Source organism: Perca fluviatilis, chromosome 20, assembly GCF_010015445.1.
Source record: "Perca fluviatilis chromosome 20, GENO_Pfluv_1.0, whole genome shotgun sequence".
Taxonomy (NCBI): domain Eukaryota; kingdom Metazoa; phylum Chordata; class Actinopteri; order Perciformes; family Percidae; genus Perca; species Perca fluviatilis.
In genome coordinates this window covers 29,657,944-29,682,943 of record NC_053131.1, presented here as the reverse complement: position 1 = coordinate 29,682,943, position 25,000 = coordinate 29,657,944, and the positions used below count along the sequence as shown (strand labels likewise).

Genomic DNA, 25,000 nt, shown 5'->3' with positions numbered 1-25,000 from the left:
TAAAACCAGTGGAACACGGCTTAGGGGTGTAAGCGGCTCTTCACTATTTCTGATTAGAAGACCTGGAAAAAAGGTGGAGGAACAAGACAAAAAAAAAAACAAACAAACAAACAAAAAAAAAAGGAAAAATGTTTGTGTTGCCCCCTTCCTGTGAATACCCCAGAAAAAAGGCAAAAAAGACTACCCCACAAAAAAAAAGCAAAAAAAAAAAAAAACAACACAAAAAAAACAAAAAAAACATGAGGAAAATAGACTACCCCCACCCCCGAAGAAAAATCAGGACTCCGAAACTTATGGAATTACTGCGGTTGTAGTGGCATAACAATGAAAATCATGGATGTCCACTGACACAGAATTCTGTGTCTATCATTCATTTATATGGTTTCTTTTTAAGGCTCCCTTACTAATGGTATGAACATTTGTAGAAATAACTCCATATATCCCACACACAACATTAATGTTTCTTTTTTTGCTTGTCATTCCTTGACATCTTTCCTGTAGGCCAACAGTATGTTTTCAGGCTCACTGACTCTCTCCTTTGTATTGACACACACACACACACACACACACACACACACACACACACACACACACACACACACACACACACACACACACACACACACACACACACACACACACACACACACACACACACACACACACACACACACACACACACACACACACACACACAGCAAGCTGAAAGTACCATCCTCTGTGTGTATACATACACCAAGTCCAGAAGGCCCTTGAAATATGCACAGCAGTCCCATGCATAATACATGGGCACAGCAGGAGAAAAGAACTTGTGAGATGAGTGGATCTCCACCTCTCCATCGCTCCACTCCTCCCCTCCTCTTTCTCCTCTCTCCATCACACTGTCTGCTGCTGCTGTGCATATGTTTTAAATAACAACTGTCTCTCAGGGTCATTTGTGGGTCAGAAATGATGATGGAGGGAACGCATGAGGGCCTGAGAGAGAGATAGATGGCAGCAGGAAAGGGAATGAGGCGAGACTGCACGGTCACAAAGAAAGACAGGCATTTTTATGCTTGGCAGAAGAGTAGCAGAGCAACGTAATATGAAGAGAAAGGAGACGAATAATTCACTTTTTTCAGTCAGCTGAGGCCTGACCACCCAGCAGTTTCAGTAGAATCAGTGACTGTACAGGCTGACCAGGTTCCAGAAAGTGAGGTAATGTTGGAAAGTAACTGGTGCACTGTACATGCACATAACATTACATTACATGTCATTTAGCTGACGCTTTTATCCAAAGCGAATTACAATTAACAAAGTCAATCACTGATTCCTAACCTGGAGAAGCTGCTTTTAGTTGTTTTGAGTTATATGTAGGGCAGGGTACTAGGGCTGCACAATATCAGGAAATAGGGCTAGGCGATATGGAGAAAATCAAATATCACGATATTTTTGACCAAATACCTCGATATCGAAACGATATTGTAGTGTTGACTATTGGTGCTTTCACAAAACATTTACACAATGAGATTTTTGGATATAATGACTAAGTGGGTAAAGGCAAATAATAGAACAGTTACAACAGTCTGGTAAGTTCAGAAAATGACATCACTTTACTGTAATGTAGCCTTTAAAACCAGCAAAAGACAACATTTATGTCATATTACGATATCCAAAATCTAAGACGATATCTAGTCTCATATCATGATATTGATATAATATCGATATATTGCCCTGCTCTATCAGAAAAACATGTGATATGCGATAAAATTGTTGAATATTGTGATGACAATATCACTTGCGATAATTAAACAAATAAAAAAAAAGAAATCTCTATTTCTATACCACTAACAAGGCTCAAAATAGCACCACACTTCCACGGTAGCATAATGAGGGTCCCTACATGTAAACCGAAGCATTGAGAACTTTGTAAGTGTACAGACAGTTTATTAAAAAGATAGATTAGAAAGACAGTAGCGTTCACGTATACAGGCAGGCGCCATCTTGGGAAAACAGTCGCGACAAGTCGAACGACGATGTATACGTGAACGCTACTGTCTTTATAATCTATCTTTTTAATAAACTGTCTGTACACAATGCTTCGATTTACATGTAGGGACCCTTCATTATGCTACCGTGGAAGTGTGGTGTTATTTTGAGCCTTGTTAGTGGTGTAGAAATAGAGATTTTTTTGGACTTTACCCGTGCCCCGACGACTAACTTTACAAGCTAATCAGCGGTTTGCGGTATCTTGTTTCCAGCTAGAGACACATTCGATTAGCATGAAAACAAATCCCAGAGAACGGTCGACTCTGTAATCATGCGTTATTAACTCCTAAGCTTTTGCGCCGGAATTGTCCTTTAACTGGACAATAGACAAGTTTCATTTTGGCCTGCCATCAACTTACTCATGGAATTAAGGTTAACTAACGACAGCTGATAGGACCTGCCACCAGAGACCTTAGTCATCTTTACTGCTGAAATTGGCTAAATATGAGAAGCTGCTAGCTGAATGTTGTGTACACTGATCTTTGCTAATGAAAAAGGGAGGAGTAATAACTGATTATTAACAGATTTATAATCCTCTGAGTTGAGTGAATTTTGCCAACTCGGGAATGTACAACTTAACATGTTTCCCACACTCAAGAGTTTAACTAGCCTCATATATTTTTACTTTTTTTTTTATTGGCCCTGGGCAATTATGTCGAAACCTTCCTGGTGTCAGAACAGTCAATCAATGGTGCAACCAAATCATTTTTCACCTTCACACACACACGCACACGCACACGCACACGCACACGCACACACACACACACACACACACACACACACACACACACACACACACACACACACTTTCACTCGCACATGCAACAGAATGCCCACACTGTAGAGCCTGGCTGCAACACTTGCAGGCTGAGGGGGACAAAACACAGTAGAGTTCAGCAAAGGAGCGATCGATTTGGATCGGCTTTTTTTAGCTGACAAGATCCTAAACACTATGCTTGGATCGGCCTAGATACCGATCCTTAGGGTCATCTCTGGAGTCGTCGGGACATCTCTAATTATTATTATTTCATCAATACAAATTATCTAGATTTGTGAGAAATACTATAGTTTTCATGGGCTCTGCCAGGTACAATACAGTGCACCTGCACAGCAGCCACCCCACACTAAACTCCTATTACAGCCTACACGTCACGACTCACGTTTGACCTTAACATTTTAGCGCCCTAATCATCCTCTGTGATGTCAAAAGATAATGTATACACATATTGACAATAAACACATATGTATACAGTCAAAGACATACAAAATGTGCATCCTGGTCATACAGCACTACAGAATTAATTAAGTAGGAAATCGACTGGGATCTATTAGACCGGTGCCTTATAGATGCCTTTGCTGCCCAATGGTGCTACGAATCGGACTTTACAGGCAACGGAAGCATCACTGCATGTGACGCTAGTTAACATTACACTTGGCAGCGGGTAAAGTTAGCCTACCGTTGACTTAAATATGGTTAAAATGCTTAAAGCTAAACGGTTTAACATGTGGCTGTATTTTACACGAAAGGATTCCAACACCGGGACGTACAACAGTCTGCAGCTGAAGACACAGAGGAGGCTGGCTGCACTTTGAGTCACCATGGCCACTGCCGGAGTCGGAGTTGTCGGAGAAACACCACCGACAGGGACCTTATGGTGCATTCGATTGCGCCTTATAGGCTCATGGTGCATTTAAGTTCCCCTTAAGAAACTCACGTTGTTGTTGTTAAGTACCCTTCTGCCATCTAGTGGTACTCCTTTTTGTTGTTTAACAGCAATTGACTGGTGAAATAATTTATTGTTATTTAATTTTAAATTAATTATTTGACCTCATGGCCTTAGCAATAAACAAGCCATTATTTAATGTCGCCAACTGTCATTTTGTATTGGTTCAGGCACCGGCACCGTTTAAAAGTATTGTTTTAGCACCGGTATTGGTAAAAACCCAAACGATTCCCAACCCTAGCAACAGCAGAGCTTCTCTTCTTGATGGCTGCTGACAACGCTGTTGAAATAGCATTGGAGCAGCAAGCAGAAACAGAAAAAGGGCATGCATCACGCTGCTGTGCCCTCCAACAGTTTTGGAGTTAGGAAACATTTTGAGACAAGACAAAGTACGTAAACATGTGTACCCCGCCACGCTCTTTGCACAAACAGGCAGGAAGAAAAAAGACCAATGACAACATGAACTGCACAACGGCTGCACCTCCAGTCACCAGCCTGTCAAGCTCCTTAGCCTCATTCGACTCATCGCCGGTGGGGATATTTATCGATTAGGGTATGGAAGTTAGAAATTCCTAGCCGAGAAATCTAGATGCACCCTAGTGGCAGCAAATTAATTTTGCAGCCGGGGGGAGGCGGGGGGCTAGGCACTCTCCGTTGGCTTGTGAGCTGGAAAAACCAAACTCTAGTCAGGCCAATCACATCGTGTATAGAGTCGGTAGGCGGGCTGCTGTTGATGGGAACAGCAGTCTTCTGAAAGACTTGGAGTTAAGATTTTCTTTGAGAAAAGAACAAAGAACGGCACTGAAGTCATTCTTAAAAAAGGAAGATGTGTTCAGAGTTTTGCCGACCGGATACGGCAAAAGTTTAATCTATCAACTAGCTCCGCTACCTTCTTCGTTGCTCTGCCTGGTTGTGGTGCTATCCTATTGTGTGCAGAGGGAATTTGAAAGACAACCGTTTATCCCGCCCCTTGGATTGAGCCCTGCCAATGGGGAGTTCCCAGACCCAACATCTGGATGTGGGTCTGGCTTGTCAGGCTAAGAAATTCCAGTATCATGACAACCTTACTACACTACAACAGTGGAATCACTGGCACACGGTGAATGATGTTCTGAGCCTCAGAAGTGAAAATGAACAAATTAGTGTGAGAGTGACTTACGATGAGCCGTTTGAGGCCTGTGAAGGACTGTTCCACAGAGTTGGCGGTGAGGACCTGGCGCTTCATTGCTGCTGGTTCTCCCAGGAAACGAAGCATTAAGTCTTTTACAGCATCGCCCTGCAGCAAAACACACACACACACACACACACACACACACACACACACACACACACACACACACACACACACACACACACACACACACACACACACACACACACACACACACACACACACACACACACACACACACACACACACACACACTTTATTGATCCCAAATGTCTGTGCTACAGCAGCAAGGTATTGGGCACATAGCCCCCATACAGAATATACAAGAAATAATAAATAAATAAATAAAATAAAAACACCTACTGAAAAAAATGTCCCATCATGCAAAAGCCTATACTGAAGTAAGAGATCTGCGTTAATGTATGCTAGGGCTGCACGATATGAGGAAAATATGCGATAATGTTGTTGAATATCGTGATAACGATATTACTCACAATAACAATATTACTCGCAATACATGAACAGATTCAGTTCTGCATTTCTGCTGCTTTCTGTATTCTTCTACAATACGACAGATTGCTTGTTGAATTTAAAACAAATAAAAAGGAAAATCACTTCCAACATTCTTTTATGGACAAATTGAACATTATATTGAATATAAAAGGCAGAACAAAAAAAAAAAGAAGCACGACGTTACATTTTAAAGTGCAGTTTTCTACCAATATTTTCTTTCAACTAACTGTGATATGTTGCTGCCTTTCGCGATGTGTATTTTGCGCCAGTTGATATTGTGATGACGATAAAAAAAATTATATATTGTGCATCCCTACTGTATGCTGGTATTTACACTTAGAACCACTATACTACTTGCTGGATTTAAAAATATCAGATGAGTACTTACACTCTACATTGAATGAAGTTGATTGGGGGTTAAAAAAAAATAAAAAAATAAAAACTTGATCTGGACATCCTTAGTTTTGGACAAAATTACAAGCAGTAAAACAATATTCAGCCCAAATAGAACCGGAACAAAAAAACAGACTGCAGTAAATGCTATATTTGATCCAGCTTTAGAGTGGATCTAATATGTTGGCTGAAAACCAGCTCTTAGAGAAAAAAAATACTTGATTTTTATTCAAGCAGGCATTCAAACAAAGTGATTGGATAATGAACACAATCTACGCTAGGAGGAGGACATACACCATAAGATTCAATTGAATAAATAAGTGAATTGATCGGAAGGGTTGTTATTACGAACACGTTACTGTTGAAGGAACTCAGAGGATGCTTATGACAAAAAAAAAACACGATGACACATGAGCCAAGGTGCGTGTATGTGTGCTTATAGACAACTGACAACTATCTCCACGCCATCTGTTGTGCCAGAGCAGGAGGAAGGTCTGACTGAACCCACTGTCATTCTGCAATAGACAAATGAGCACCAAACCAAATATCAATAGAGCTGAAACTATTTATCAATTAATTGATGAGCCGATCGTCACAAAATCGGCAACAATTTTGACAATCGACACGGCGGTTTAATTAAGCATAAATGGCAAGTATTCTCAGGTTAAAGCTTTTCAAATGTGACAATTTGCTGCTTTTCTGTGTTTTATATGAATATAAATTGTTTCGGGTTTTGGACAGTTGGTCGGAGCAAAAACAGAATCTGGGCGGTGGTGGTGGCGGCCCATTTTGTGATCGCTCTGCAGTTATGCCCCTTTCAGTCTTCCCCCGTCCAAACTCCACAAATCTAGTCTGCAATGCAGGCTTTCTGTTAACAATTCAAAGCTTCAAAAACTAAAAATTCTGCAGTGCTCTAATACTAAATAAATTGGATACATAAAACTAAAACACTGAGCACATGGCACTTCCTGAATGTGCAAAACATAACAGAAAATGTAAACACAAATGCTGTTAGGCCTACATTAAATTGTAAAGGCCGATTATCGATGCAGCATAGTTCATGTCCACGATTCGATGCATCGATTATTTGATTAATTTCAACACCTCTGGTCTCCGAGCCCAGACAACAGTTTACACTGGCTGAGTAGTACTACCCACGATGAATAAAGTGAACTTCAAAAGAGCCTTTTTAACAAAAAAAGGGACATCTATCTCCAACACATTTTATTATTTTGAATGACATAACGTAAGAAGAAAATTTTTTCCCATAGGTTTATAAAGAAACACAATGTATGATAAGCATTTTAGTGCCTAAGTGCTTGTCCTACCTGAAGGTTGTCAAACTTGAGTCCAGGCATGGTGAGTCTGTTGGTCTCTACATAGGCTGAGCTGTACTGCTGGGTGGCCACAGAGATCAACACCTTCCTGGTCTCCTCAGATGGCAGCCAGGCATCATGGCGCCTGTCCACCTCACTCAGGCTCAGCGCCGTCGCAAATGGGTCATCGCTGCCCGAGAACACAGCCTGGAGCTGGTTGAAGGGCTGCGGCTGAGTGGCTGGGGCTTGAGTCGGAGCTGGGGCTGCTTGGGGTGGAGGAGGTTGGGCCTTGGCGGTGGATTCGGTAGGGGCAGGGCCAAACACTGAACTAGGGGTGGGAGCACCAGAGTCCAGTGCTCCTCCGGGGGTGGAGATGGAGGAAGAGGTGGAGGAGAGCTGGTGCTCAGGGGTGGGGGCTAAGGGCGCTGGGCTGGAGCCAGGAGGGATCTCAGCATTTGGGTTTGAAACGGAGATGAAGGAGGAGGTGGCGGTAAAGGAATCGAAGAAGTCAGAGGCCGGATTGACGTGTCCATTGTCAGTGAAGAATTTACTGAGGCTGGGGCTGGGCTGGCACACAAGGGGGGCCGTCAACTTGCTGGGGGTCACTGCCTCTTCGCTTCCTCCACCACTCCCCATGCTGAAGCTGGGAGACTTGATTAAGGTGGGCTGGAAGCCATCGGGCACCAAAGACTTTGGCTGGGTGCCATGGCTGAATATGGTGCACACCGGCACAGGTTCCTCTTTTGGGCTTGTCCCTCTAGCTTCCTGTGGTGCCGGTTCCCCACTTTTAAGATCACAAGGGCTCTGTGCGTCAGCTTCAGGTGAAACACGTGCTGTGACTTGCTCTTGTGTGTCCGTCTGCTCCTTTGTGTCCCCATCTGCTTTTAACACAGAATCACCTTTCTCCTCCTCCTCCATTGCAACTTTGATCTCAGTTGTATTGTGTCCAATTTCAATTCGTTCCCCTTTGCTGCCTGGTGTCTCTTGGGCATGATCTTCCTCTTCTCCTCCATCCAGAAAGGAGTCAATGGGAGCTACCTCGTCCTCCTCACTGTTATTAGGCGAGTCAGAAATCATGACGCTCTCCATCATCTGGTCGTTGAGCTTGTCCATCAGGCTCTCTGAAGGTGTAGTGCTGCTGTCCTCTTGGGGGGTGGCAAACTCTGCGCCCAAGTCAATGCTGTCTTCCTGGGTAATGACACTGTCTCTGGAAGGGGTCTGGCTGATGGTTGGCTCCGGAGGGTCTGGGTCTGGGCCTGGGGCTTCCTTGTTTACATCTTCCACTGTGATGTCCAAGGTGACTGGCCGCTGAGCAGGAGCCTCCCCACTATTCATCTTACTGCTCCAGACACTTCAACACAGTTAGAAATTAAGTTAGCCTTTCGATGTAATATGACTTACATATATTCTGTGCTTTAGTGTACAACACTGTGCAGCATTTTTTCTTAGTCACTTCCTGTCATTACACGCAAACGCTATGTTTTACAAGCTCTCATCGTCAGCACTGATCTAACATTACATCTACGGAGAACGAGTCAGTTCCACGCCTTTTATTCATGCTTAAAGTCCTGTCACGAAAGAGCCGTTAACCGAGATATCGGATGATTGTTGTCTGTTTGGTACTGGCTACTGTCTATCTTGCTAATGCTACATTAGCAGGTTGGCTATCGTACGCTAACTTAGCTTGCTGAGCAGCTGGTTGCAAATGTAAAATACATTCTTGACTCATAGCTGTCCACGCTTTAAAAAGCACAAAACACATTACAGCGTTACCCACATAATTACGCAAAAACAACGACAAATAAAAAAACTAAAACCCAAACACGGTCCTGTTTCTTACCTTACTGCAGACTGACAGATACAACTCCAGCACGCATGCGCAGCTTCAAAGGGGAAAGCTACAAGTACGGTATTCCAGAGCAGACACATTTCATGCCGTCGTTTTCTTAGTATTCTTGACTTCTTCTACGTACTTTTAAAAACCTACACAACGTTGCACGACTGTCGTTACGTACTTTAGTTGCACGCTCCGTTTTTGCCGGTTTTAAATCGCGGAAGTGCTGCCACTGTGTTGTGTTTTGGGCAGTAAGTAGCACAGTTACAGTATTTTGTAGTGCTTTCGTCGTGAGACGACGTTTAAAAAAAAAAAGAAAAAGATCAGACGTTAGATTGAAAAATGGAGGACGACGCTCCTGTCATTTATGGTCTCGAATTCCAGGTAACGTTGCTGTCACATCCATAGATCTTAGTAACTACTGTATCACATCGTTAGCTCTAGTCAATTCTAATCTATTTCACTTATTAGCAATCCTTAGCTATTCCATTATGCTACCCTTATAACCTGCTCATTCGTTTCCATATTCTATTCTATTCTAAGACTTCATGATAACGTTTTTAAGTCAATGTTATTTTGCATCTACTTTGCAGGCACGAGCACTTACTGCCCAGGCAGCTGAAACTGATGCCATTCGTTTCCTTGTAGGCACACAGTCACTGAAATTTGACAACCAGGTAAGAAAACCAGACATCATATACCACTTAAAGCTAGAAGGAAGTTGTCTGCATCAGGAGGCATTAGGCATTCTACTCATTTAGTTCATAGTGGTAGTTTGTGTCCCTATACAATTCATTATCGTTTTATCTAAAATAATAGGAACAAAGTGTTGTGCAAGTGTATATATAGGCTATATATAGGGCTGGGCGATATGGAGAAAATCAAATATCATGATATTTTTGACCAAATACCTCGATATCGATACCGCAACGATATTGTAGTGTTGACTATTGGTGCTTTCACAAAATATTTACGAAACATTTTTGACAAATAATCATCAGTAATGTGGATATAATGAATAAGTGGGTAAAGGCAAATAACAGAGCACTTACAACAGCCTGGTAAGTTCAGAAAATGATATAACTTTACTGTAATGCAGCCTTTAAAACCAGGAAAGGACACCACTTATGCCATATTACGATATCCAAAATCTAAGCCGATATCTAGTCTCATATCACGATATGATATCGATATAATATCGATATATTGCCCAGCTCTATGTGCAAGTATCCTGCTGTCTACTGCATGCCCCTTTCTTCTTGTTAAGAGACACAAGATGCTCAGCTCAGTAATTATAACAATGGACAAGACCATTTAAAAAAATGAAAACATTTAAAATATAAACGTAGGTTAAATGCAGGAAAACAGAAAAAACAGACATATACACACAAATAAAAAAAAAGCATACTTTAAATATAAATTCGAATTACCAGTTAAACGCTAGATTTGAAAGATGTGACTTTCATCTCATTTTAAAATACTGTTCAAAAATATATTCAAGATTCAAGATTAACTTTATTGTCCCACATCGTGGGACATTTGTCTTGGGCACCTAACCCATGCTGGAGCCATTGTAAAAACAAATAAACAGCATGTACAAACAACAGATACTGTACAATACACCAGACCGTACTATGGTCCTGATGGTGTATAAAAAACCCAACATGGTGTCATGCAATGCATTAGTTAAACATTACTCGAAATAAATGAATAAAATAAATTAAAAAAGAGGGGTCACAAGTACAATTACAAATCTCCATCATCATGCAGGCCTGTTCTGCCTGTTACTTTTAGGCTATTTAGGAGCTTAATAGACACTGGGATAAATGAGTTTTTGAAACGGTTAAGTCTGCAGCGAGGAACTCTAGACCTCCTACCGGATGGCAGCAGCTCATATTCTGCGCACAGAACGTGAGATGTGTCGCTAACGATTCTAATTTGCTTGTCGCAAAGAAGCCTGTTCATAAATACTTTGCGTGGATAAGTGCTCTTTAACACCAATGATCTTCCAAGCAGTATGAATCAATCGTAAGTTTAGTTTTCAACTGCACAGGGAGGTTGCCAAACCAAGCTGTAATACCCAGTCCTTCCAGAAAAATGCTGAGTTTTTTGTGATTATTGCGGGCAAAAATCCTTGATTATGCGGGACATTTTCTAAAAAAATGCAATGGAATATGCGGGATATTTCTGCAGTTTTATGCAATGAAAATGCGGGAACTTGCAAAAACTGCAGTTTGATGAAAATGAGAAAACAAATTATTCACCCAACACCCTGCTTTTTGATGATGTTCACGTTGCATAATTGCGTCACTTCATAATGTTCCCATGGCAACAGAGGAAAATGGCTGCTCTTGTGTGAAGTAAACGCAACATTTTTCAACTTTCTGCTAAGATATATGTGACTTTTTTTGCAACGAAAATGCGGGGATTATGAAATCACGCAAGCCCCGCATATTTTGCGCGGAAATCTGCAATTTATGCGACGAAAGTGCGGCGTATTTGAAAAAATGCGGCCCCCGCATAAATGGCTGACTTTGGCTGATTATGCATTGAATTATGTGATCGCATAATCACGTTTTTCTGGAGGGACTGACTGACTGACCAAGCTCTCCAGGACTGCTTGATAAAATATTAGGGGTGTGCAAAAAAATTGATTCACATTCGTATCGCGATTCAAGCTCTATCGATTCAAAATTGATTCATAGAATTCCAAAAATCAATTCATATTTTTTTATAAAAAAATAAATAAAAAAAATCATATGGGAAAAGTAACTACATTTACATACTGTGAATCGTTTTTTTTTATCGAGAATCGTTTTTGAATCGAAAATCGATTTTGAATCAAATCTTGAGCCTAAAAATCGATATCGAATGGTGACATTTTCTGAATCGTGCACCTCTATAAAATATCAACATCATTTTTTTGTCGACGCCATGAATTCGCAAACGACGCAAGAAATGCAACCGTCGCTGCAGTCGGCAACAGAGACTGTCGACATGTGTGTCAAACATAAGGGGCTGCACCGAGTGTAACTTGGAGTTCTATTGTTTCCATTTGTTTCAAATGTTGTAGGGGGTGGAGCTTTTTTTCTTATGAGCAGACCACAGACATAATAGTGTGAGATTTCAGAAATATAGTGTGACAAAAAAGTGGATAGAGTTAGCTTTTAGTTTTCAGTTTTTTTCCCCCAAGATCACATCTCAGGTAAAAACATTGATCGCAGTTGGGGTTATCTGTTCTTTTAAATTTAAATCTTTTGAAGCATTTGTAATGTAAAGCTGCATTTTGAATCAATTGTAGATGAATAAGTTCTTTTTTCACAGTAGTATAACAAGTAGCGTAGAGTGAGAGGAGTTCGAGTAATCGAGACAGGATGAAATGAATAACTTTCTCTAGGTCAGAGGCAAACAGACTTTATTATTATTATTTGAATAAATGTGAAATGTTAAAAGCCTGATCAAATAACCCTTGCATCGCATTTCAGATCTAAAATTCAAATGACAGTCAAATTATTCTTACATTTTTGCAAGGGATCATGATATTGGCCAACATGATGACATGCAGTTGGAGAGGGCATAACAAAAATTTAAAAAAATCCCGGTCATCACTGAGTGGGAGGAAGTTTGAAGAAGTTAAACATTTGGCCTATAATCTAAGAACTCAACCCAAGATCCAACTGTTGAGATTTCATTCAGAAGGTTTATTTGTGGTTAGAGCTGTAACAATTCAAAATGATGCTGTACGATTAATTGTCAACAATTAACAATACATTTGTATCTTTCAGTCAGATTACTTTTTTAAACAAAAGTTTTGAATGAATCCCAGGATGCATCTTTTGGTTATATAACTGCTATTTGACCTAGATGATGTACTAACACATATACACAGCCTATGAAATAAACAACGCTTCTTTATTATCATAAAACATTATTTCTAACTGTACCCCCCCTCCCCCCCCTGTCATTTTTGCTTCTATGAACGTGTATAGGGTCAAGTGCCAACAACTAACAATTCAAATTATAATAAAAATATATAGTCTGACCAATAATCACCTATATATTTACAATTTGGCATATCTAAATAAAATCCACAATTACCAGTCATACGCTTTAAGACCTTAGCTAATGTTAAACAAAGAAACCACAGTTATGTAAAAAAAATACAATTAGTGATAAACTATGTGATAATCGTTCCAGGCCTATTTGTGGTCACCTTTGACTTTTCTTCTACCCTTTCTGCACTCCAATCAGGACTGGAGTGCAGAAAGGGTGAGCTATATTTTTTTGGTGTTTAGGGTGGGCTGCCAGATAGTAGGTGGGCAACTTGGGCGGTAGATAGCCCAGAGGTAAGAGAAGCAAACTAGTAGCCCTAAGGTTGGCGGTTAGCATTCCCGGCCAGATGGCACAAAAATCTGGCAACATGACAGCTGGCAACCCAAGGGCGTGAGTTTCGTTTTAACATTGGTGAGCAATCTTTGAGCATTTAACACTTAATTTCTTGCATTCTGGTGAATTTCTATACACGCATTTCTACTTTTTTTTATTTTATTAAATCATGGTGAAAATTAGGAGTGCATGATATATCGACTCAATATAGTTATCGCAATATCACGTTGCGCAATATTATAGCCTATTGAGAGTGTCGCAGTAAGTTTATATTGTGGAGCGCTGCGTCCCGTCCGTTGGCTGTGTGGCTTATGGCGCTTTTCCATTACATGGTACCTGCTCGCCTCGCCTCGACTCTACTCGCCTTTTTTGGTTTTCCATTACAAAAAACAGTACCTGGTACCTGCTAACAGATTTTTTAGTACCACCTCAGTCGAGGTTCCAAGCGAGCTGAGGCGAGCCGAAAAGGTGACGTGAAACCCTGCAGGCTGCTGATTGGTCGGTAAGAATCGTCACTGATCACTGCGTTGCTAGCGAGAGACGGCATTTTTAAATAGTTTAGCCAGCGGTGGTTTTTTGCTGCCGGAGGCTCCACGCAGAGCTTTCTCCGTAGCATACAAGCAGCCTGATGGTTATACTTGTGCGCTGGTGTGTGCATGTGTGATGTGTGTGTGTGGGGAGCTGGTGAGCGAGGGAGAAGTGAGAGAGTGACGGCGATTATCTCCGCAGCGAGTAGCGACTCTAGAGTCATATATATGTGAGAGAAACAAAGTGTCTGCCCTGTTCTTTCTGACCACGGTGGGAAATCTGGAGCAGGAAACGTTAACTATCTCTTTGATATCATGTTGTTTACGGAGACGGAGAACCAGGAAATGAGTCGGGGAAAAGCCATTAAAGCAACGTTACTAAGCCACGCCCACGGCAGTCGCTATGACGACCAGCCACGCTGAGGCGGTACTAAAATCTGCAATGGAAAACGGACGCACAGCGCGTCGAGGCGAGTCGAGCAGGTACCATGTAATGGAAAAGCACCATTAGTGGTGTTCGATTTAGAGCCCGCTTGAAACGCTATAACCATCATTTCATTGGCCAGTTACCGTGCCACTTGCTCACGTTAGTGCACGTCAGCGCACGGGTCCACTACGTGACCAACCCTATGGAGCGTACCACGTGTGTGCATATTTCAGCAGAGTGACAGTGTAAGTGAAGAAATACAGACCACAAAACGGAACGAATCAGAGAAGCGAAAGAAAAGTTGTGTCCTGTTCTCTTTATTTATTCATTTCTTTGATACTGTACAACCAGTAAAACATGTCCTGTTCTGTAGACATGGTCGTTACTTATTTATTCAGGTTGTACCAGTCCAATATGTCAGTTGAAATAAACCTTGTGTTGTAAGAAAACTTGTTTTATTTGTTATTAAAGGTCCCATGGCATGAAAATTTCACTTTATGATTTTTTTTTTTAACATTAATATGCGTTCCCCCAGCCTGCCTATGGTCCCCCAGTGGCTAGAAATGGTGATAGGTGTAAACCGAGCCCTGGGTATCCTGCTCTTTTGATTATCGCAATATCACATTTTGTCAATATCGTGGAACCCTAGTGGAAATGTCTTTATTTATGTAAAAGAAAACAGGTCACACAGATGACAATTAAAAAAAGGCTCTCAGGCATTCTGTATTGGTTTCAAGTATGTATTCTCCTGTAGATCAACGCTCAACATTTAATGTTATCTCTGCTGAGCTAACACCTATGTAGACATGATTTAACGCCTAATATCCATTGTGTTTTCCCTATATTCATTTTGCAGAGGCACAGCGTTGTGAGTCCATGAACGAGGCAACTGTCTGTGGTTAGTTCACCTCTGTAACAGCAGGACAGTCGAGTGTGTTGTTGTTGAAGGATTCAGTGTTTTTAGCTGAGCTGGACCAGAGAATATTCAGTAAAAATAGATCGGTGATGCTGTTTTCCCCTTGTTGTTCTCAGTGAAGTTTGCTGGAAGGGATGTAATGTAGCATTTTATGTGAAGTGACCGCTGCGCTGGACTCCGTTTAAAAAAAAAAAAAAAAAAAAATAGCCTTTTAAATGCTACATTGCTTGTAAGGGAATAACAGGAGTAACAGGCGAACAAGCTTTAAAAGTGACATACTTTCTGTTTAAATAAGCGCTGTGCAGTGGATCCAATTCATGGCGATGTGACGAGTGGTTCATGTGGATTTCGAAAAGTAACTGATAAATATTTAAAGAAACTTTTAAAGTGTTAAATTGAGAACACTGAATTTGCATTTGGTGTAGTGGTAGCATCAACTGCAACTGCCAGTGCTCTGCATCCTAAATGTCGAACGGATCTGGTGTGTGTGTGTGTGTGTGTGTGTGTGTGTGTGTGTGTGTGTGTGTGTGTGTGTGTGTGTGTGTGTGTGTGTGTGTGTGTGTGTGTGTGTGTGTGTGTGTGTGTGTGTGTGTGTGTGTGTGTGTGTGTGTGTGTGTATCTATGGTAAGTCTGTATGTCTGAGTGTTGGTGAGGGTTTTGTGCTGTGAGTGTGTTTTGTAGGAGAACAAGTGAGAGAGTGGGGTGCGAGCACGCATGCACATCTTGCACAGGTCATTACAGAGACAGATGACGGAAACAGTTGGCTCTAAACGGGGGAGAAATAATTAGCTCTCAGAGAGAGAGAGAGAGATAGTGAGTGTGAGAGAGAGACAAGCGAGAGAGATTTCTGCCTTGCAAAAATGAGCCTATTTTCTGGCAGACTTTAGTGTGAAAACGGTCTGGCACTGAATACAGACGTAGTTCAATCCAAGTCTTGTGTAGCGAGTCTAATACAGAGCTTGTTGGGAATGGTGACAATGCATCCCAGTCGATCTGTGTGATTTCTTATTACACTCTGTCAGTAGCTTAATATACTCCTCCTAACACTTTCCTCCTTCCTGGCATTAGCACAGAGCTGAAACGCAAAAGAGCACATTGTTCAATAGTAGTGTAAATCTAATGTAGTAGTGAAGGTGCCTATTGCTCATTTATTCATTGGTCTATTTGCGTTAAGGCCACCGTAGACTGTGCAGTTTTGTGATGTCTCAGATTAAGTTGAGAGTAGTGATAGAAAGAGTTTTTGGTCTTAGATCCCATTGTAAGTAGCGATGCACAATCCAACGTTGACCCTGTGGATATATATATATATATATATATATAAACTGCTTCACCAAACTATTTTATATGAATTGTTTGTATCATTATTTTACCAATAAGCTGGATGGCTGTCGTCGTCATGCGTCACTGTGCAGTGTTTCCTTTAGGATTTTTTTTTTTGCAGTGGGGGCAGGTTTAGTTAATATATAGGCCAACTTTGATCTTGACATATAGGCTAAGCATTCTGTAGCATATATCAATAAACCCACTATGAATGACATTATCTTAATGCAGTGTAACTACTTCAGCATGTAAATAATGCACCTCAAATACAAACGTGAGCAATCGCTATTATATCGAATCAACAGCCACGTGCTATTTAGCTCGCAGGTGAAGAATACAAACAACGAAAATCACCAGTTAACTTAATTTAAATTTGCAAGACCAGGCTTAAATGAACTGACAACAGAAGTTCTACCACTTACAGTTCTCAAGGAGGTAAAACACACACACACACACACACACACACACACACACACACACACACACACACACACACACACACACACACACACACACACACACACACACCCCCCATCTCAACTGGCTTATCATCCGGACAGCGTCTCTTTTTCCTTTCTCCCTTTTTCTGCCGAGTGACGCGCGTGCCCGCCCGCTGTGTGAAGCGCGTGCCCGCGCTATTCTCCGACATGCGCTCTAACAATGCAGCCCCTATTTCTGATACCGTGGGGGGGCGGAAATGTTGCCGTGGGCTGCCGCCACGGTCCAATCAACATCAAGGAAACACTGCTGTGATTGGCCCAGCGGTTTCAGAGCGATGAGACCAGTGATGTGACCGGCTGACGACATATTTATTCACCCCCACACTAGGGCTGTTCCGGGAGTCGAATATAATTTGAATATTAAAAAATGAATAACAAATGAAATTCGATTGGTATTATTAAGATTGACAGCTCTACACCACACCCTCCGATCTATAGTTACCTTTACCGTTGCGCTGCTGCACATTAGGACTGCCGTGGTAGTCGATGTTTCCGGTGTTAACACGGTGGTCGGGCATACACTGATCACATTACTTGCCCGCTGTCCTTTAATTGGCCAGCAGCAATTTTTATCTTGCCCTGCGTAACAAGCTTTTTCCCTAGCCGGTGGGCAAACATGCAAGCTGTTTGATAGTAAATGCCGTAAACACATTTTTTTGTAAAGCTTTACAATCCGTTACCGAAGGAACCAAACAGGCCTGCCTTATCTACGTTTTCGTCAAAACTGACAGCTTGTAGCTTTGAAGCTAACCCATGGTATTACAGTGTAAAAAAACAAAAAATACTTCACTGACTACTACTTTCCTTACTTTGTTTCTGATATTATTATGTCAGAGAGCATTCAAAGCAGTAAAATCGAATAGGGTTCATTATTCATCTTTTAGGTTATGTGCTTTAAGATGACCCTACGTTTGACTTGCATGTTCAGTCCGTTTTATTCATGAAGCTCGTTGTCTTTTCCGCTCTGCTTAAGTCTGCTGGCCGACGTTGGTTAGAGCTCAGTTTGATCTTGCAATGTGAAAAATGTTTTTTCGATGAGCATTTCAGCCCTGATAGCTTCTGCTGTATCCATAAGCCTGCTGGCCTCTCCACCTCCCATTAAGCATAATGCAGGGTGGAAATGTCTCTCTTAGCTCGCAGAGCACCTCTCAAATCCCTCCGAGACCACTAGCTGGAATGACAAATAGGAGGGCACGTCGGCATGGCATTTAAGGCTGCTAACGAGATAAAGAGCCCAAGCTTGGCACCTCTCACCCGCTCGCTACTCCTCCGCCCTGCTTACTGTCATCTGTGCGGCTAAAGAGCTTTAGCGGAGAGGCCCCTGAAGTGGGGGCCACGAGCCAGCTTGGCTTTATCCCTCCCTTACCCCCTCTCACCAATCTCCCTTCTCTCCCCTTCCCTGCCTCGATTCCTCCCACCATTGGCACATAATTAAAAGCGTTGGGCCGGGTGCCCAAGTGGCTGAAGGCTATGAGTCACTCCCCAAGCCTGGAAGAATGAGGGATAAATCACCTGGGGGAGGAGGGCTGGAACTTCTCTCTCCCCTCACACCTGGGTTCATTCGGGGGTACCCTATTACTAGGCCCTCCAATTACCCTGTCCCGCCAGCCTGAATTTATTTGTACCGCTCCCCCACCACCATAAAATTATAACTTTGCGTAATAATTTTTTGCTCGATGCAGTCCAACCCAAGGTTAATAGCCGCCGAGCTGACTTTGAGAGGACTGAAGGATGCTGCTGCTATGATGCTCTTCTCCTCCTCACGCCCTCTCCTTTCATCCTCTTTTTCAGCCTGTAAAAGTAGTACAGGGAAGGGGAGTGGAAGTGCCTAGCAGGAGTTATTGTCCAGTGCAACCCCATTAACGGTCCCCCAAGGTGCTGTAAGTGTCTCTCTTATGGGAGAAACCACCATTAATTGTCTGATCAAACCTTGAGACCCTCACTGTTTTACTGCATTGTAGGCCCTGAACTGCATTCAGTTGAGGGCCCTCGTGGAATAGATTTCCATCTAATAAAAAGAACTCCGTAAGAAGGAGTTTCTATTAACTTGTTATGGATAAAAGTTTTGCTTTCTTGTTGAGCGCGTGTGCTGTAAAGTCTAGACCGCTGTTGATGTGTTTTTAAGTCCAGCCCAGGCCTTAGCATTACACCAGGTCACGGAAACCTGGAAGTATTTCTGCTGCCTTATGGCATAGTAGTTCAGGTGTAAAGTTCTTGGAAGGTACGGTGCCTAGGATTTCAACTTTTGGATAGGCCAAAGTCATTTTGTCCGGGTAATTACAGAAGTTGATGCTGTTTGCCTCCCTTTGATGGTTTTCTAACCGGTGGTCTCGCTAAAACAGAAAATTACTGATATCATGCTGTGAAATCGTCTGGTTGATTACGACTCTTTTAAAATTGATTTCTAAGAAAAAAATTGGCAAGATAGCTTTACTCTTGCCAGTTTGTATTAATTACAAGCGGCACACACAGGTATTTTATTTAATTTTTTTTAACCTTTCTTTGTCCAGGTAAGTCGATTTGAGAACAATTTTCTCATTTGCAACGAGGACCTGTCACATTCACACAGTTACGCATTCATACCTGCCGGTCTGGGGATTGAACCGGCGAACCAAGCTCGCTTCTTTAACCTCTCGGCCACCACTGCCGCCATATATTGCTCAGATCATGCACAAACAGTATCCTTTCTACCACGTTGATAATGCTGAATTTACAGCTCACAGCAACTCACTCGCTTTTGTTTAATATTTAGTGTCAATAGCAAAGTGTAAGCTATTTTTATAGAGTTTCCTCTTAGCAAAATGCTTTAAGTTGTGTTTTTATTGTGAAGGGTAAAAGTGGAAGAAGTAAAGCTAGCTTTCTGCGCTGCTGTTGTCAATATGGGAGTTAATAAATAGTGTATGGGCCGTCTGGTTCATGCTGGTTCAGATTACGGAGCCTCCTAGTTTTTGTTTTAGTACCCTCGGCTACAGTAGTTAGCACGCATTAGCTCGTTGTTTAACTTGGCTTGTTCACCTTTGTGACCGTCTTTGTCAGCCTGAATGTCCCACCAAGTGGCCTCCACATTAACCCTTGTGCTTTCCTCAGGTCAAATTTGACCCGTTTTCAGAGTTATTATTTTTATTTTTTTTAATATCAGAAGTATGGGTTTCTTTCAACCAAAATTAACAATGATGCATGGAGGAACGTTGTACGGGTTCCATACAACGTTCTTTTCGGGTCAAATTAATGATTAATTTCAAAGAATTTGGGGTGTTTTATACAATTTTTATAGCAATTGATTTTTTTTTTTTAATGGTTCTTAACTATTAGTCCAAATACCTCATAATTTTTTTTTTTTCTGTAACTCAAAAATGAGGTTTAATGTCATATAAATAAGGTTTATTGAGCGTGAAGAAAAAAAGCGCAGCAAAAGGTGAAATTTTTTTAAAATAGTATCGAAAGCATAGAAACCCCCCCCCCCCTTGGAATTGAAAAGCGAGGGCTCCTTCCTTATTACATTTTCCAGTTTGAAGCACAAAGAAATCGAACTTCAATGGCCCTTGGTGGAAATGATTTGCACGATTTGCATTTGCTTTTCCACCCACAGCACATGTTAACGGAAATGTTTGTAATGTGTTTATATGGTTGCGAATCCACTCATGACTGAATTATCATCTGCTAATTATCATTTGCTTACAAAAAAAGTCTTAAATAAAAAGTACACAATTAAAGCCCTTTCACACAGAAGCTCCCTTGGATAATGCACCTCATCCCCAGCCCCTTTTAGCAGGGCCATTTGTCCAAAAAAAAAAAAGATGGAATGAGTTTTATCCATTTCCTTTTTGTTGTACCTTTTTTCTCTGACTCCTTCAACATGTCATATGCTGAACTCCCATGAATGTAACATGGCTTCTAAAAGTGTCTTAATTATCGCTTTAAAGGCCAAATCAAGATAAAAAAGTCTTCAGCCGTATGAAGTTGACGGGGTAAAAAAAAAAGAACCAAAGAGATGCCTTCCTTGAAATTACTTTTACTGTCATATTAAAAAGAGAAACCTTTTTCGGGGGGGAATCAAGGAAGTGAGTAGAGCTTTGAACTGCGGCTTGTGTGTGTGTGTGTGTGTGTGTGTGTGTGTGTGTGTGTGCGTGTGTGTGTGTGTGTGTGTGTGTGCGTGCGCAGTGTTTTTAACTCGAAAGCTTCATCCTCAACACATCTCGCCTCTCTGCTTTTCTTCCAGATCCACATCATTGACTTTGATGATGAGAATAACATCATTAATAAGAATGTCCTTCTGCACCAAGCTGGGGAGATATGGCACATTGGCGCCAGTCCTGCAGACAAGGCTGTGCTCACCACCTGCTATAACAAAAGTGAGTCCCACTGTTCACTGCCTCTTTATGCAGCAAAGTCTCTCTTTTTGTCTTTTTTCTTTTTGCATCTACTTTATCTTCCGTTTCTTTCCGTTTGTTTCCTCCATCTAGTGACCTCATGCAGCCTAGCCGAGAACCGTAACACGTAATTGGTCTTTAACAGGTGATCGATAACAGTCTGTCTTCACAGGTCCGACGGCAGCAAGTGTGTTACAAGTCATGTTCAGACTCGGATCGAATCAATACTAATGTGTGGACATGATGACCCACATGAGGGATAAGAGCAGCGGCTGCAAAGTCACAGTCGGGCAGAAGAAAATCTTTGAAGGTGACTTGTACGTCATTTATATAAGGTTTTCTACTCCTTTTATAACTTCACAAAGGTTGTCTGCGCTACACTTAACACAGAATCGTAAGTAGAGAAAAAAGGTGCAACAGCACAGAAGAGGGCGGTTTGTAAATTCCAAGTAAATTTGTACACAAGTACTTTTACTTGAGTACAGTATTCTAGTACTCTTTCCACCTCTGATAACTAGATAAGCAATACCAAAGTTGCGTTTAAAATGGAGTTTCAATACTCGCTAATCAGCTTAATCGTGACTGTGTGACGGTGACCTGGCAACATACGCATAAAACCCCAAAGTGGTCATCAGATTCAAACTTTGCTAAATACAGATTGGTGCAGAGCATAGACCGTAAAAGAAATGGACAATGTGACTCCGTACATTTCCTCGGAAAAGATGACGTGGATATGACGTGAGCAACCTGTCTGAAAGTGTGAAGTCTTCTGGTAGCTGTGCCAAGAGAAATCTCAATCATTCCCAATCATTCCCAATCATTCCCAAGACGGAGAGCGTAGGTATGTGTAAGGAGATAACATGGGCACAGGCTAATTATTGCTAACTAAAATGCTAGTTAACATTAGTAATTCAACTTAAACAGCTAATGTCGAAAACTGGCTGCGAGCTTCTCCTTTCTCTCGCAAAATGACTTATACCTGATTGTCCCTCTTCTGTGCTGTTGCACCTTTTTTCTCTACTTACGATTCTGTGTTAAGTGTAGCGCAGACAACCTTTGTGAAGTTATAAAATGAGTAGAAAACCTTACATAGATGACGTACAAGTCACCTTCAAAGATTTTCTTCTGCCCGACTGTGACTTTGCAGCCGCTGCTCTTATCCCTCATGTGGGTCATCATGTCCACACATTAGTATTGATTCGATCAGATTCTGAACATGGCTGTCGGACCTGTGAACACAGACTGGCTGTTATTGATCATCTGTTAAAGACCAATTACCAATTATGATTCTCAGCTAGACTGCATGAGGTCACTAGATGGAGGAAAAACAACCTTCGCAGGTACAATTAATGATTACTTTCATTGCATTTTGGGTGTTTTATTCAATTTTCTAGCATTTGAAAAAAAAATTTAAATGGTCAAGACTAATATTTGACATTCTAACAGTCTGTTATTACAGTAAAGTAATGTCATTTTCTGAACTTACCAGACTGTTGTAACTGTTCTATTATTTGCCTTTACCCACTTAGTCATTATATCCACATTACTGATGATTATTTATCACAAATCTCATTGTGTAAATATTTTGTGAAAGCACCAATAGTCAACACTACAATATCGTTGCGGTATCGATATCGAGGTATCTGGTAAAAATATTGTGATATTTGATTTTCTCCATATCGCTCAGCCCTAGTGTGAAGTGTCAAAAACATTGGGAAAAGTGTCCAAAAAAGTTCATTCTCAATTTAGACCCGGAAGGACAACACCTTCATGGTGGACGGGAAGACAGCATGAGGGTTAAAGGCTAATTTCTAGTAGTACGTAGGGTCTACGCAGAGCCTACGTAAGTGGCCTATGCCGCTGTGAGGATGTGTACCTGTGCGCTGGTGTGTCTGCGTCGTTCTAGTGTATCTCTTTAAGAGAAAAGCAGAGAATGCGTGGGGAGTTGGTGGTAGAGCAAGTGAGAGAGTGACGGGGGCTAGCTTCTAGGGGTGTGACGAGACGCTTACTCCACGAGATGAGACACATCACGAGATTGGGTTCACGAGAACGAGACGATAACTATAAGGGTGTGACGAGATCTCGTTTTACGAGATCTCGCGAGATTACGCGAGATTACGAACGGCTGGTGTTCGTCTTGTCTGTCACTCTTTCGCCGTTTATTATTTCCGCAGGAAAACCAAAATGTTGCCACACAAATGATTTAAAAGTGGCAGGGGGATCTTCAATAGTAATTTCACGCTCCATCACGCTGACATCACATCGCCTCACGAGACAAATTTTCACCTCGACGAGAAATCTCGTCACATTTTAATCTCGCACCCTTACTAGCTTTGGAACGAGTAGGGGCGACGGACGCGGAGAAACAAAGTGTCTCCCCCTGTGCTTTCTGTCCACGGTCGGAAAGGTGTAGCAGAAAAAGTGAACCCTCTCCCTGATTTCAAGTTGTTCACAGAGACGAGATCCCAGAAAAGAGTCCGGGGAAATGCGGACCAATCACAGTCTTTGCGGTCTTATATTTTTGGGGAGGTGCACGTAAAGCTACAAAGTACAGTACGGTGCAGGGTCCGTACCTCTGTATGTACCTACGCCGCAGAACCATACATCAAGCTTTAGGGTTAAAAACTTCTGGTACAGGATGTAGTCACTATCTCTGTGCCCCCCCTCCCCTTCCACCACCATCCTTCCTTGCTCCCGCTCTTTTTTCCCCCCCTCTGACTCTCGCTCTCTGTCAGCTGAGTTCTACATGCTTGAGTTCACAGGATGACAGCCACTCTGGACCGGGCTGAAGCTCAGACGGCCCACTACGCACTGCTGCGCCCACCACACGCACAATATATATATATACACGTATAAACACACATACACGCGTGCATTCATATAGCGCTTCCATACCACCTCCCTTGGGCGCTCTAATATGTGAGCAAGAGAAGGCTTTTGTTCAAGATGATTGCTTGCCCACTTACTCCAAGCGCAAGGTTGTCTAAAACCACTCAAGAGCCTGTGGAGTCGCACCACGTTGCTTTTTAATTTGACAAATGGGCCTAACGCCAGTGTTTTGTAGCCCAACGCCTGCCCACACACTGTCAATATCTACACCAAAAAGAAATTGGGCTCTTTCTGTTTTCACTCTCTCTCTCTCTCTCTCTCTCTCTCTCTCTCTCTCTCTCTCTCTCTCTCTCTCTCTCTCTCTCTCTCTCTTTCTCTCTCTCTCCCCATGATCGGTTATGGCCTCCTGCCTCAAACTTTTAGTCCAATTACTGTATCAAATCTACATTTACTCCACTAGTTCTAATTAGCAGCTCTGGCTCTGGTGTGGATGTGCCAAAATAACTCATTTGTGATGTGGACTTGTGGGAAAGTGTATCCATGTCACCGAATTAGCACCTACAACACACACACACACACACACACACACACACACACACACACAGTACAATCTGTGAATGACTGTGTCTGTGTGCGTTTTATACCCCTCCAGCCAGTGACAGCAGGGTGGTGTCCTGCGCGGCAGTGTGGCGGATGCCCTCTGATTGGGAAACAGGAAGCCATGAGTCACCTGACGACTCCGCCCA

The 25,000-nt window shown here is 42.0% G+C and overlaps 2 protein-coding genes across 2 annotated transcripts in view; one reads left to right on the top strand and one right to left on the bottom strand.

The window, feature by feature from the left end:
• Positions 1-9,089, bottom strand: part of trappc12 (trafficking protein particle complex subunit 12) — a 45,676-nt gene extending 36,587 nt beyond the window's left edge. Inside the window, exons 1-3 of the mRNA XM_039785582.1 lie at positions 8,986-9,089; positions 7,158-8,496; positions 4,912-5,028 (exon numbers count right to left, since the gene is read on the bottom strand). Coding sequence (XP_039641516.1) covers positions 4,912-5,028; positions 7,158-8,496; positions 8,986-9,074 — 1,545 coding nt within the window. The 5' untranslated portion in view covers positions 9,075-9,089. The remainder of the gene's footprint in view (positions 1-4,911; positions 5,029-7,157; positions 8,497-8,985) is intronic.
• A 103-nt stretch (positions 9,090-9,192) lies between these two features.
• Positions 9,193-25,000, top strand: part of eipr1 (EARP complex and GARP complex interacting protein 1) — a 67,422-nt gene continuing 51,614 nt past the window's right edge. The window contains exons 1-4 of the mRNA XM_039785580.1: positions 9,193-9,363; positions 9,573-9,656; positions 21,275-21,407; positions 24,907-25,000. The exon at positions 24,907-25,000 is cut by the window's right edge and continues 63 nt beyond it. Of these exons, the coding sequence (XP_039641514.1) occupies positions 9,322-9,363; positions 9,573-9,656; positions 21,275-21,407; positions 24,907-25,000 (353 nt within the window). The 5' untranslated portion in view covers positions 9,193-9,321. The remainder of the gene's footprint in view (positions 9,364-9,572; positions 9,657-21,274; positions 21,408-24,906) is intronic.